General features: G+C 35.4%; 1 protein-coding gene across 1 annotated transcript in view; it reads left to right on the top strand.

Annotated features, from left to right (window-relative positions):
* The window catches only part of ARHGAP21 (Rho GTPase activating protein 21), a 251,330-nt gene that overhangs the window by 166,223 nt on the left and 69,540 nt on the right, over nt 1–15,567 (top strand). Inside the window, exons 4-6 of the mRNA XM_042780337.1 lie at nt 9,022–9,114; nt 11,085–11,163; nt 14,177–14,231. Of these exons, the coding sequence (XP_042636271.1) occupies nt 9,022–9,114; nt 11,085–11,163; nt 14,177–14,231 (227 nt within the window). The remainder of the gene's footprint in view (nt 1–9,021; nt 9,115–11,084; nt 11,164–14,176; nt 14,232–15,567) is intronic.

The following is a 15,567-nucleotide window of genomic DNA, read 5'->3' as shown; positions in this document are numbered from 1 at the left end:
TTCAAGGCTCAGGGGTCCAGGATTATCTTCTGTGTCTGTGTTAATTGGTTTCCCTTTTCTTTGTTGAAGAGGGTCTGTGCAGTCTTTCTGCCTAGTCCACCATCTTACCAGAACTCTCGCAAATACCTTTTTTCAACAACATAAATGGCAGCTATACACATGGACTTTATCAGATGGAGTACACAGGAGTCAGATCAACTACATCTGTGGAAAGAAATAGTGGAGAAGCTCAATATCTTCAGCCAAGACAAAGCCAGGAGCTTTGGTCATATGCAAGTTCAAGTTGAAGCTGAAGACAATTAAGAGAGCCAAAATATGACCTTGATTATATCCCTCCTGAATTGAGAGACCATCTAAAGAATAGATTTGATGCATTTAACACCAATGACTGAAAACCAGAGGAATTGTTGGATGAGACATTAAGAACATCATGAAGAAAGCAAGAAGTCATTAAAAAGACAAGAAAGGAAGAACAGACCAAAATGGATGTCAGAAGAGACTCTGAAACTTGCCCTTGAATGGAGAGTAGCTGAAGCAAATGGAAGAAGTGACAAGATAAAAGAGCTCAACAGAAGATTTCAAAGAGCAGCTCAAGCAGACAAAATCAATTATTATAATGAAATGTGCAAAGACCTGGAGTTAGCAAACCAACAGGGAAGAACATGGTTGACATTTCTCAAGCTGAAAGAACTGAAGAAAAAATTCAAGCCTCGAGTTGTAATATTGAAAGATTCTATGGGCAAGATATTGAATGTTGTAGGAAACATCAAAAGAAGATGCAAAGAATACACAGAGTCACTGTACCAAAGATAATTGGTTGATGTTTATCCATTTCAGTAGGTGGCGTATGATCAAGAACCAATGGTATTGAAGGAAGAAATTGAAGCTGCACTGAAGGAAATGGTGAAGTACAAGGCTCCAGGAATTGACGGAATACCCACTGATGTGTTTCAGCAAGTGGATGCTGTACTGGGGACACTCGGTTGGCTATGCCAGGAGATTTGGAAGACAGCTACCTGGCCAGCTTGACTGGGAAAAATCCATATTTGTACCCATTCCAAAGAAAAGTGATCCCACAGAATGTGGAAATTATTGAATAATGTAATTAATACCACACACAAGTAAAATCTTGCTGGAGATAATTCAAAAACAGTTGCAGCAGTTTATTGACAGAGAACTTCCAGAAATACAAGCTGGATTCAGAACAGGATGTGGAACAAGGGATATCATTGCTAATGTTAGATGGTTCCTGGCTGAATGCAAATAATATCAGAAAGATGTTTATTTGTGTTTTATTGACTATGCAAAAGTATTTGATTGTGTGGATCATAACAAATTTTGGACAACATTGAGAAGAATGGGAATTTCAGAACATGTAATTGTGCTCATGAGGAACCTGTACATAGACCAGGAGGCTATTGTTCAAACACAACAAGGGGATACTGCATGGTTTAAAATCAGGAAGGGAGTGTGTCAGGTTGTATCCTTTCATCATTTTTATTCAGTCTGTATGCTGAGCAAATAATCTGAGAAGCTGGACTATATCAAGAAGAACATGGCATCAGGATTGGAGGAAGACTCATTATAACCTGCAATATGCAGATGACACAACTTTGCTTGCTGAAAGTGAGGATGACTTGAAGTACTTACTGACGAAGATTAAAGACTGCAGCCCGCAGTATGGAATACATCTCAATATATTAAAATGAAAATCCTCACAACTGGACTAACAAGCAGCATCATGATAAATGAAGAAAAGATTGAAGTTGTCAAAGCTTTTTTGTTACTTGGTTCCACAAACAATAGCAATGGAAGCAGCAGTCAAGACATCAGAGGACATATTGCATTGGACAAATCTGCTGCAAAAGACCTCTTTCAAGCTCTGAAGAGCAAAGATATCTCCTTGAAGACTAGGGTGCACCTAACACAAGCCATGGTATTTTCAGTTACCTCATATGGTTGTGAAAGCTAGACAGTGAGTAAGGAAGACCGCAGAAGAGTTGATGCTTTTGAGTTGCAGTGTTGACAAAGAATCCTGAAAGTACCATGGACTGTCAGAAGAACTAACAAATCTGTCCTGGAAGAAGTGCAGCCAGAATGCTCCTTGGAAGTCAAAATGGCCAGACTTTGTCTCACTTACTTTGGTCATGTTGTTGAAGGGACCATTCCCTGGAGAAGGATACCATGCATGGTGAAGTGGAGGGTCAACACAAAAGGGGAAAGCCCTCAATGGGATGGATTGGCACAGTGACTGCAACGATGGGCTCAGGTATAGAAAGGATTATGAGGCTAGCACAAGACCAAGCATTGTTTCATTCTGTTGTACGTAGGATCACTATGAGTTGGAGCTGACTCCATGGCACCTAATAAACAACAACAACAAAAACAATGACAATATCTTGATGATATGTGCCTGCAGGCCTACAGATCTAGCTCTTTGGTTTTAGATACTATACCTTGGACTGCTAAAAGAACTAACAGATCTGTCCAGGAAGAAGTGCAGCCAGAATGCCCCTTGGAAGCAAGAATGGCCAGACTTCGTGTCACCTACTTTGGTTGTGTTGCCAGAAGGGCCCATTCCCTGGAGAAGGATGTCATGCTTGGTAAGGTGGAGGGATGATGAAAGAGGGGAAGGCCTTCAACAAGATGGATTGACACAGTGGCTGCGATGATGGGCTCAAGTACAGCATGGATCATGGAGCTGGTGCAGGACCAGGTGGTGTTTTGTTCTGTGCATAGGGTCGCTATACGTCAGACATGACTCAACGGCACCTAACAACAACAACTGTTGTTTTCTTTGGCCTGTATTCCTGTCTTCCCTATCATTTGACAGATTTGTATGAATATTGTTTCAGCCAGTATCTATTTAGCACTTGCAGTGCGACAAAGCACTATTATCTCCTAGTGTAGATCATTGTTGATCTTTATATAAACCTTTGGAAGGCTTATAATCACACTGTCATAATAATTACTAACATTTATTAGACAACTACTTGTACTAGATATCGTAAGCACTTTAATGGCTTATCTCTTATAATCCTCACAGCAATTGTGCTAATAAGGTATAATTATGATTGTCCCCATTTTTCAGATGAGTGAACTGGTACACAGAAAAATAATTTGTCTAAGAGCACTTAGATCAACACCTCAGCAACAAAAAGGCAACCCAGTAAAAAAATGGACAAAGGATGAGAACACATACTTTACCAAAGAAGAGATTCAGGTGACTAAAAACACATAAAAAGATGCATTGCAGTCATTAACTAGCCATTGCCCTGGCATGGAGTCAGTTCTCACCCATAGCAATCCTTATTGTGTTTCCAAGGTAGTAAATCTTTTTGGAAGTAGATTGCCTCATCTTCCTTCCATGGAGTGGCTGATGGGTTTAAACTGCCAACCTTCTGGTTAGTAGTCAAATATCTTAGGCACTGAGCCACCAGAGCCCCTTTCATTAGTTGTTAGAAAGGTGAAAATCAAAACTACAATGAGATACCATCTCACCTGGCAATGACACTGATTAAAAAAAATGAAAAGAACAACAAAGCTAGTGAGGCTGTAGTGCGACTGGAACTCTTATACACTGCTGGTGGGACTTCAAAATGGTATAACCACTGTGGAAAACAGTAGGTTACTTCCTTAAAAAGCTAGAAATAGAAATACCATATGATCCAGCAATCGCACTCCTAGGTATATATCCTAGAGAAATAACACCTGTGACACAAATGGACATATGCACCCTTATGCTTATTGCAGCATTATTCACAACAGCAAAATGATGGAAACACTTAAGTGTCCATCACTGGGTGAATAGATAAACTATGATACATACATACAGTGGAGTACTATGCAGTGATAAAGAATGATGATGAATCCACAAAACATCTTCACAATGTGGATGAATCTGGAGGATATTATACTGAATGAAATAAGTCAAACACAAAAGGATAATATTGCATGAGATCACTGTTATAAAAAGTCAAGAAAAGTTTATACACAGAAAGAACCATTCTTTGATGGTTACCAGGAGGGTGAGGGGAAGGGGGGGGGAGACTCACTGAGTAGATAGTAGGCAGGAGTTAATTCTGCTGAAGGGAAAGGCAGTACACAATAGGGAGAAAGTTAATACAATATGACTAAAGCAAAGGAAGACACTGAGAAATATGCAAGAATAAAGGACAACTAGAAAATCCTAGAGGCTTAACAAGAAAGCTACTGAACCTAATAGCAGGATTCAGCAAAGTGACAGGGTATGAGATCAACATAAGAAAATCACTTGGATTCCTCTACACTAACAAAGAGAACTCTGAAAAGGAAATCAGGACAATAGTATCATTTACAATAATTACCCAAAAGAAGAAGTACTTAGGAATAAATCTAGCCAGAGACATAAAAGACATATACAAAGAAAACCACAAAATATTACAAGAAATCAAAAGAGACCTGCATGAATGGAAGAATATACCATGTGCATGTCATGGAAGACTTAACATTGTAAAAATGACAATACTATCCAAAGCAATCTAGAGATATAATGTAATCCTGATCCAGATTCCATCATGCTTTTTTTAAGAGATAGAAAAGCTGATTACCAACTTACTCAAGGAAAAAGACCTTGAGTAAGAAAAGCACTACTAAAGAAGAATAAACTAGGGGCCTCACACTCCCTGATTTCAAAACCTACTGTACAGCCACAGTAGACAAAACAGCCTGGTATTCGTTCGAGAACAGACACATAGACCACTGGAACAGAATTGAGAACCCAGAAGTAAATCCATCCACCTATGGACAGTTGGTCTTTGAGTGAGGGCCAAAACTCTTTAAATGAGGAAGAGATAATCTCTTTAAGAAATGGTGCTGGCAAAACTGGATAGGCATTTGCAGAAAAATCTAAACCATAAAAATCATCAAAGAAAAGATAGAGGCAACCTTAGTGGCCCTAATATATGGCATACATACACTGTCAAACATAGCTAAAAATGCACAAATAGCAGAAGACAAACTAGACAACTGGGACCTCCTAAAAACTAAGCATTTATGCACATTGAAATACCTTCCTGTAAGCGTGAAAAGAGAAACTACAGACTAGAAAAATGTTTTGGCAATGACATATCAGACAAGGACCTAATCTCTAAAATTTGTAGAAAACTTAAAACACTTCAGCAACCAAAAGACAAACAATCCAATTAAAAAATCGGCAGAGGACATGAACAGACACTTGGTTAAAGAAGACATTCAGGCGGCTAACAAACACATGAAGGAATGCTCAAGATCATTAGCCATTAACCAAAACCCCAGTGCAATCAAGTTGATTCCAACTCATACTGACTCTCTAGAACAGAGTAGAACTGCCCGCATAGAGTTTCCAAGACTAAATCTTTACAGAAGCAGACTGCCTCGTCTTTCTCTAGCAGAGTGGCTGATGGGTTCAAACCGCTATTCTTTTGGTCAGCAGCAAATACCTTAACCACTGTGCCACTGGAGCTCCTTCATTAGCCATTAGACAGATATAAATCAAAACAATGAGATATCACACCAGCATTAATAGCAAAGTTTAAAAAAAGTAAAAGAAAACAACAAATACGGGTGAGGGTGTAGAGAGAGCAGATCCCTTACACACGGCTGGTGGACTATAAAATGGTGCAACCATTGTGGAAAGCAGTATGGCACTTCCTTAAGAAGTTGGAAATAGAAATACCATATGATCCAGCAATTCCATTACTAGGTATATATCCTAGAGAAATAAGAGCCATGACACGAATAGATGTATCTGTTCCTATGTTCATTACAACATTATTCACAATAGCAAAAAGATGTAAACAACCTAAGCACCCATCAACAGATGAATGGATGAACTATGGTACATTCACACAATGAAATACTCAAAAAAAAAAAGCTCACTGCCATTGAGTTGAATCTGACTCATAGAGACCCCTCCTTGGGTTTCTGAGGTGGTATCTCTATGGAAGTAGATTGCCAGGTCTTCCTTCTGAGGAGTGCTTGGTTGAATTGCCAGCCTTTTGGTTAGCAGTCAAATACCTCAGGCACTATGCCACCAGAGCTCCTTAAAAAACAAACAAACAGATAAGTAGTTCAATTATTTTTGCAGCAGAATAGAATGTCTTTTTTGAATTCAGACCTAAGTTCAAATCCCTCCTCTGCCTTTTGTTATTTAGTGTGTATTTTCTCTTCAGCAAAATGGCAATACAAGTGTTGTAATGCTTGTCTTGAAAGCTGGTTGTGAGAATTAAACTAAATAATAAAGATGTTCATTTATTGAATAATTTATTATTGAATCCTTGCTCTATGTCAGGTATTGTTCTAAGTCCTGTGGATATCAGCAAACATGACAGAATACCTGCTCTTAATTTTAGTGACAAACATGCAAGCAAATAAAAATGTAATTTTTGAAAGTGATGAGGTTTATGAAGAAAAATAAAGCCTGGCATATGTAGAAATTTCCCCAAAACATTTTACGATAATTTTCAAATTACATTGAACACCTGTATACTGTCCATCTAGATGAAACTTAACAGTTTTCTGTTTACTTTACCTACCTATTCACATGCGTGCCTGAGTGTGCACGTATCTTGGTTTATTTTTTCCCTTTGAACCATTTGAAAGTTGCAGATATCATTATAATTAATCCCTAAATACTTCAGCAAACACCTCTGAAGAATTAGGACATTCTTCTATATGGTAGAGATTTAACAAACGTTCTTCTTTCTAAGCCTCATGGAGAGAGCAGTCATGGCTGTCAGTCATACCTAACCAAAACTACCTAACAGTTTACAATATTTTCATGTCATTTGAACATAGACAGTCTTTCTAGTTAAGTTTCTTTGGGAACATGTCTATACTTGTGAAAACTTGATAATAGATATTTTGCACACGTGGATTACCATGTATTGGAATCAACTTGATGGCAACTAACAACAGATATTTTCCAGGAGTGCTTTTATTAATTGTCAGGTTTATAATTCTTGGAAACATAAATAAGTGCTACTGGCCCTCATCTGAGCAGTATCCAAGGAAGAGTGGAAATACACATTTATTGAGGAATTACTCTAGTCACATGCTGTACTAAGTGCTTTCACATAGTATCTCTCATTTAGTCTTCATAGAAACCCTTCAAGAATGTAAAAATGTAGAATAATTATCTCTGTATAATAGAGGAAAGTAATAATTTCTCAAGTTTACTTAATTGTTAACTAGACTATCAAGTGACAAAACAAGGATTTGAACCCGTGTATCCTGGCTTCTAAAGCATAAGATATTTTACTATACCCTACTGATTTTTAAGGAGTTGGGTTAGCCATTCATTGCTTTAAACCAAACTAGACTCACTGCCGTCAAGTCGAATCCAACTTATAGTGATCCTTTCTTGGGTTTCCAAGGCGGTATCACTATGGAAGTAGATTGTCTAACCTACCTTCCGAGGAGTGGCTGCTGGATTTGAACTGCCAGGCCTTCTGGTTAGCAGTCAAATGCCTTAGGAACTATGTCACCAGAGCTCCCATTCATTGCTTTAGAGGGTTACTTTCAGAGTAAAAAAGCTGAGAATGTAGGGAGAGCTACATACTTTCCTTTGTCAAAACTTCTTTTGAGCCATCTTTGTGAATCTACTGTGACAAAAGTGATTTATATAGCAATAATTATGAACTCTTTATATATGACACTCATTCATTTTCTGCCCAGTAATGCTATTTAATAAGTATTATTATAGTTACAGGAGCTCTGGTGGTGTGGTACCTAAGGCATTTGACTGCTAATCAGAAGACTGGCAGTTCAAACCCACCAGCCACTCCTCAGAAGGAAGGTTGGGCAATCTACTTCTGTAGTGATACTGCCTCAGAAACCCAAGGAGGGGTCTCTATGAGTCGGATCCAACTCCACAGCAGTTATTGCATTGTTTTGTTATATTTATACATGTATATGCCTTATTTTCCCAATCCTTATTACTTCTTTAAGAGTCTTGTGTGTAGATCACAAACACCTCTGATTTTCCGATTCATTAGGTCTTGGATGGGGCCCACAGATTAGCGTTTCTAATATTCCCAGATGATATTGCTTCTGCTGGTCTGAGGGCCACATTTGAGAACCACTGTCTACCTTTTTCCCCCATGGTACTTATCATGGTGCTTATTACTAGCTTAAATGTCCTTTCATCTGAGAGTCCTCACTTGATTTGTTTTACTGAAACTGTTATCTGTTCTCAAATTCTGGTGTGTGTGAGGATCACCTGGGAAACATTTTGAAACAGCAAGAGTTCTGAGTTGGACCTTAGAACATTTCATTTTTTAGTAAGCACCAAAAACCAAAATTAAATTCACTGCCAAGTCGATTCCAACTCATAGTATTAGATGTTAATTCAGATGGTCCTCGGACCACAATAGGAGATGCCGACTTACATATTTACATGCATTATATGCTCTCCTCATTGTCCATAAGTATATTTTGAATTTGTCTCTGATTGTTTTTTATACTATACTGTGATTCTTTGTTCTTATGTCTCTCTCCTACCAGAGCCCCTGAAGGGTAAGACTGTGTGTCTTATTCTCTTATATTTTAGTGCTTAGCACAGTGTCAATTTTAAAAAAGCAGTAGAGTGAGCACTACCTTTGGAATCAGTTTTGGCACTTAATGACTGTGTGATCCTGGAAAACTTATTTAATCTCTCTGAATCTCAGTTTCCTTTTTTATGCAATGGCGATAGTAGTATGTATTTGCTATAGAAACAAGTTCTGAGGTATGTAAAATATTTAGCATAGTACCCGACAAACAAAATGTACCCAACAAATAGAAACAATTACTACTGCTATGATTGTCGTATTGCAATGAAAGAAGCAAAATAAATATTTGAATTAATGAAAGCATCTGAATTATAATTTTAGCATTAAAATTTAGGATATGGGTTTAAAATGTCATAAATTTTTGCTTCATCGTTTAAATTATATTGTATATTTTAGTATTTTAATAAAGTATTGCAAAATAACATCACACTGGGCTTTTTCTCTCTCCTAGGAAAACAAAGAAACCACTTGGAACCCATGGATACCATATTTGTTAAACAAGTTAAAGAAGGAGGACCTGCTTTTGAAGCTGGATTATGCACAGGTAATGATACTCTTCTTTAAATACCAACACTTCCTAATTTCTTTTTCACATTATTTCTTCCTTCTTCTACATTTAATGTTCCATATTTCTTCTTTTCTACCCTTCCATATGTTTCTTCATTATTCTTCTCATCTAGAATTACTATTTTAGAGAACCACTTACTCATACGTTTTTGATACAAATATAGATGGGTTTGAATAGAAATAATTTAGTATAAATTGATAAATTCTGGGCACTTAAAGTTATCACAAAGATAATGGATTCTTAGAATTGTTTTTCTGTCATTAGAAGGTCCTTTTAAAAAAGCTATTTTCATACATTTAATTTTGACAAGAGATCACAGAAGAGCAAAATGATGAAGATATTTATTGATGTAATTGAAATAGTCTTACTGAATCTCCAAGTTCTAGAAGTGCCATATCTACCAGAGGTGGAGTAATTAATTTGCACCGCAGAGTAGTTTAAGTCTCCCATACAATGCAAACAGAGTCATTTTTAGGTATCAGTGGAAGTGGTCAGATTTGCTAGAAATAGTGGCTTTTTGTTCTAAAATATTTTGTGATTTTAATAAAAGTGAAGTAGTTATAACTATTAAGGAGAGAATTAATGTAAATTAATACATATTCTAAAGTGGTTACTCTTTGGTCTTATTTTTAAATGTGAAACAATTAAAAATGGAAATTAGTAGGAAACACTATTTTTTATGGCTTTTTGAATAAGGCATTGTATTTTCAAGTATAAATATTATAAGTAGTGAGTATTAGGCTGAAATTTATTAAAATGCACTGTTCATTTATTACTTACCTTAATTAATAATTTTTTATCATACCTTCTTATTGGCATCAAGTCAGAGCTGACTCATAGTAACCCCTCCTTGGGTTTCCGAGGCGGTATCACTATGGAAGTAGATTGCCCAACCTTCCTTCTGAGGAGTGATTGATGGGTTTGAACCGCCAGCCTTCTAGTTAGCAGTCAAGTGCTTTACGCACTATGCCACCAGCGATCCTTTTTTTTTTTAAAGTAAACTTAGTTTATATAACATTAATATATATAATATGTATATCAATGTACATACGGGATTCCATTACATAGAATGCATTCATCATTTCCTAAGCTGCACATGGTTCAGAAGATGAAGTAGAGATGCTGTTAATCGATACAGAAAAAGTAATTTTTTTTTTCTATTTTCCTCTCTTCCCTTGTCCTTTGTCAGTGTTTTCTTTTGTATCCCTGTGACTTTTTCTGAGTAATTCAAGTGTCCTTTTCTTCATTCAAATAAAGCATAACTTAATATGTATAATGTTAAAAGCATGCATACTTATATTTAAGTTGTATAGTACGGCACTAACCAATAATCTAAACAGATTGAGAGTATACTACAAGGCAATCAGCTGGACTCAGAGGACACTGAGGAAATAAAAACAATTAGTCATTTAAGCCTGTTGAACACTGTTCTCCATCAGTAAGGAAAAGACCTTAGGTGGTACCGGGGTAAAGTGCTTAGCTGCTAACCAAAAAGTCGGTAGTTCAAATCCTCCAGCTCCTCCATGAAATAAAGATATGGCAGTTTGCTTCTGTAAAGATTACAGCCTTGGAAACCCTTTGGATCGTTATGAGTTGGAATCTACTCATGGCAGCAGGTTTATCAGTGAAGATAGGATAAATGGAGAAATAACTTAGTGGATGTACACTCAGAAAACAGTGGATAGGTGCATCAACAATTTCACTGTGGTCATCTGATAACTACAGCTTTTGACAGTTCTAAATTGGTAAATGACTGAAACGCTCATCTAGAGCTTGGCTGTATTTCATTAAGAAGCTGGATATATTAAGGCTTATATTTATTTTTTTAAAGTACTTGTGAAAAATAATTAGCAAGTATATATTAAAAATAAGTATATTACTCAAGAAATATTTCAAAAGTATTCAAAATGATTTTCTTCATTTTTTTTTTCTACTCCTCTTTGAAGGTGACCGAATTATAAAAGTCAATGGAGAAAGTGTCATTGGAAAGACTTATTCTCAAGTAATTGCTTTAATTCAGAACAGGTAAGATTCTTGAAATGTAATTTTGGCCAAAGATGAATTTTATAAATCAATAGAGCCAGAAGATTTAATACAATATAGTATTTTTGTAAGGAACCAGTGTGATATGAAAACGTGGTTAACACATCTTGAGAGTTGACAAGATTCAGACTACTTGAGGATAGCTTAGTTGGTGGCTTTGCTTTGAAGGATTTATCAGATTTTCAAATCCTTCAAAGTCTGAGTGCCATACATTTTAGATTTTATTTTAGATTTCCCCTTTTTAAGTTGAACAATAGAATGAATATATACTTTCTTTATGTATATATTTATAATTAAATGCATTCATAGTATATTTTAAAACCTCTTACTAAGATATGTTATCTTTTTTCCTTGTTGTAAATATATACAAATATATATATGCATATATAGAGAGAGAGCACATATTTGCCAATTCAACATTTTTGAGGTATACAGTATTGTTGTGGTTGTTGTTGTTTGCCGTCGAGTCGTCCCCGACTCATAGCGACCCCTCCTTGGGTTTCCGAGGCAGTATCACTACGGAAGTAGGATTGCCCAACCTTCCTTCCGAGTATAGTGATATCAATTACATTAATCATGTTGTGTGACCATCACCTATAATTGTTGCCAACTTTCCCATCACCATAAACAGAAACTCACTGCCTCCTAATCAGTCACTTTCCCTTTCCCCCTCCCTCCTGCCCCTGGTAACCACTAATAAATTTTGATCCTATGCATTTGCCTATTATTATTATTTCATGTAAATGAGATTATACAACATTTGTCCTTTAGTGATTGTTTCACCCAACAAATGTGTTCAAGGGTTATCCATTTTGTAGGTTATATCAGGACTTCACTTCTTAAAGATATGTTATCTTTAAGTATCTTTTGAATATTCTTCTTGGCTCAAATTTGTTCATTTGCTTTAACCAAGACACTGAGGAATTTCCTTTTAATCCACTTGTCTGCCTACACTTTATAGAAGGATAAATGTTGGGCTTTAAAGGTAAATAAATATTTATAGAGTGTCTACAGAACCTCAAAGATAACTTAGTCCTACTCTGTATCACACACCAAGAAATTTTTAAAAAATTACAAGTAAATTAAAAGAGATATTATATTGAATTTCTGTCAAGACTGACCCTAAAATCTGGGGTCTGATTTCCAGATCATCACTCTACTGTTAAGCCCTCCCAAGATTCAGATATGCTAACTTTTAGATTATCTATTGGTTTATATTAGCCACACCTACCGTCTGTAATTATATTGAAGCTCTTTATGTTTTGAAGATTCTTACGAAGCTTCTCTAACAATGTCTAAAGCAGTTCATGCTGTAATCTTAATCATTTACATTAATGCTCTAGTTCATTGTCATTTTTTTATAATAAAGTGACATAATCATGATTTATTGATATTTGAGTATTCTTTTTACTGTTGTAATATTTAATGAGATTCTTAAACAAATTTTAAATCTTCCCCACAATATTACATTCTAGATGCTCTTGACAGTGGTACCTATTTGAACTTAAAATATCGAGGAAACTTGGGGATTGGTGGGGAAGTTAAAACCTCTCTAGTGGTTAGCTTAAAATCCATTTATTTCCTCAAAATAAATTAGCTCATCATAAATATACCCATGTGTTTTCCCAGCCAATAATTTCAGGAGTTTTAGTATATTTGTTAGCATTTCTTCTTTAAAAATATTACTTTTCCAGGTAACCATAATTTAATCTTTATTTTCCTCAAAATCTGCATTAATTTTTTGTTACTGGTATTGTTCATCATTCAGAATAATAACTATTCAGAATGACAGGCTTAATTTTTCAAACATTAAAGCAATTTGAAAATTAAGTACTGTTTTTCATTCTCTTATTTAAAAAACTGTGTTCCTTTATCTGCAGTTGGTAGCAAATGTATAATGCAGCACAAAGCCATTGAGATTCTGCAGTATATTAATGTAAAAATGGATCCTTGCAGAAGAATTTATCTAAGCATCATATGTATTATCTACTAACTTTAAATATTGAAAAATAAGTAGCTACATATTTGACTAGTTAAATTTATTTGAACCTGTGGTTCTTATTGATTTGTGATTCTCTCAGTATCTAGGAACCTAAAAATAAGGGTTCAAATCTGTCAAAAAGAGACACCAGTAAATTACTAGATTTTGTTTTCTGTTTTTTGTTATTTATTTGTTCAATTGTTTCATAATGTCTTGATCATATTGGGGAAAAATCTGATAAAGTTAGATTAGGTATTAAAGTACTTGATGGAGATAGTAGCACTAGCTTTGCCAAGTCTAAATGTAATCTAATTCCAGATCTCAGGGTTCAGTATAATTTACCCCTTTCAACTTTTTTAATCATAGAAAATATTTATCTGTCATTTTTAACAGGAAATTAACAACATAAAAATAAAACAAGACTTTTTAGAACTATAAAGTTCTAAAATTAAGCCCTAAAGAAGAAAGCAAATAGTTGAGATGCTATATAGTCTTTTTTTCAAATAAGGAGTCATTTCAGTAGTTATGATAGTGAATTCTGATTTCTTTTTCTTCAGAGATCAAGAGGGAATATTTTGAAATTAGGATTTTAATATAATTTTAAATGTTACATTGAGGGCTCTTTGATTATTTTTATGCTAATGAATTTTTAACTTGATAAGCAGAATATGTGATAAAAATCCTTAATATTGTTATGAGTTTTCTTCCAGGACTATTTAATGTAAGTTACATACTTTATGTTCTAAATTAGAAACATAAAGATTTGACTGATTATGAATAGCATAAAAATATATCAAGGTGCATGCCTATGTGCCCTTTTTTGTACGTGACTAGTTTATGTGTCTGGAAATGACTTCTTTTTATCCTAATGATTTGGATCTGGAAAATAAAGATTTAAGAAAACTGAAAACTAAGCTGAACTTTAAAAATGCTTCTGAATTGACTCTCTTTCTTTTGTGTCTTTCTTATATACTTCCCTCTCTCCTAAAGTAGTGTGTATGTGTTCAATTTCAGTGATACTACATTGGAACTTAGTGTTATGCCTAAAGATGAAGACATTCTCCAAGTGGTAAGCTTTATTCCAATATAAGAGTTGTATTATAGTCATGGATGCTAATAAAAATTCCTTTGAAATGAAGGTGGATTGAGTCAAGAAAAGGTTTTAGGAAACAATCTCTGGTTCATTTAGGAGAGTAAGGAATTCTCTATATTTCACCCAAGGAGAAAAAAAAATAATAATTTTTTGCAATTAAATGACATGCAAATGTTTTATTGATTACACCGTGAATTCTTTTAATGTTGCCACTTAGGATGAAATTCCTAAAGAGTTTGCTGCCACAATGTTCCATTCTAGGTTGTCCTTTACCCAAAAGCCAAAAGTGAGAATGCAAGTGCATAAACCAGGCATTAGAATCTTTTTTTTTTAAACTTTAGGTTGTCCTTTACCCAAAAGCCAAAAGTGAGAATGCAAGTGCATAAACCAGGCATTAGAATCTTTTTTTTTTAAACTTTAGGTTGTCCTTTACCCAAAAGCCAAAAGTGAGAATGCAAGTGCATAAACCAGGCATTAGAACTTTTTTTTTTTTAAACTTTTGGTGAAAATATACACAGCAGATCATATTCCCATTCAGTTTCTACACATACAATTCAATGACACTTGTTGAATTCTTCTCATTGTGTAACCATTCTTGCTAATCTCCTCATATTATTTAACCACATTGATTTAGACTCATTGCCCCATAAACTACTCATCTATGCATTAGAATTATTGTTGTCAGTTTGATTTCATACAGATAATTCTTTAAAAGAGCTGAATACTCAAGGCAAATATTCTTTACTAGTTTAGCTAAACTGTTGTTTAGTTTGAAGATGTCTTCAGGGATAGTTTCATTAAAGTTTCACAAAATTTCTCAAGGCAATAGATTCAGAGTTCCTCTAGCCTCAATGGGTCCAGGAATTCTAGATTCTCTAAGAAATTTGAAATTCTGTTCCACATTCCACTCCACCACTTCCCTTTTGATCAGGACTCATCTATTGCATCCTTGATCAAAATGTTCAGTAATTGTGACTGCTACCATCCAGTTCTTCTTATGGTCTCCTGGCAAAGGAGGCAGTAATTTATAGAGGTATGTAGGTAGACCTGCAGTCCAGTTCCTGGGTCTCCTTCCTCTGCTGCTCCAGGTGAATAGAGATCAATTGTTCTATCTTAGAAGGCTGCTTGCAGGCTTTTAAGACCCCAGGCAGTACTAACCAAATTGTGTGTGTGTGTGTGTGGGTCTAAAACAGAAACACTGAAAACAGTGTTAGTTCAGTTGACTGGACAGTCCTATAAAACTTTATCTGAGTCCTAAGCCTCAGATAAAGAAGAGTAGTGCCATGTTTGGTTGTACCTAAGTAGTAGTAGC

Source organism: Orycteropus afer, unplaced genomic scaffold (genome assembly GCF_000298275.1).
Source record: "Orycteropus afer afer isolate SDZICR_OR568_19922 unplaced genomic scaffold, OryAfe1.0 scaffold00035, whole genome shotgun sequence".
NCBI classification, from domain to species: domain Eukaryota; kingdom Metazoa; phylum Chordata; class Mammalia; order Tubulidentata; family Orycteropodidae; genus Orycteropus; species Orycteropus afer.
This window is presented reverse-complemented; position numbering and strand designations above follow the sequence as displayed.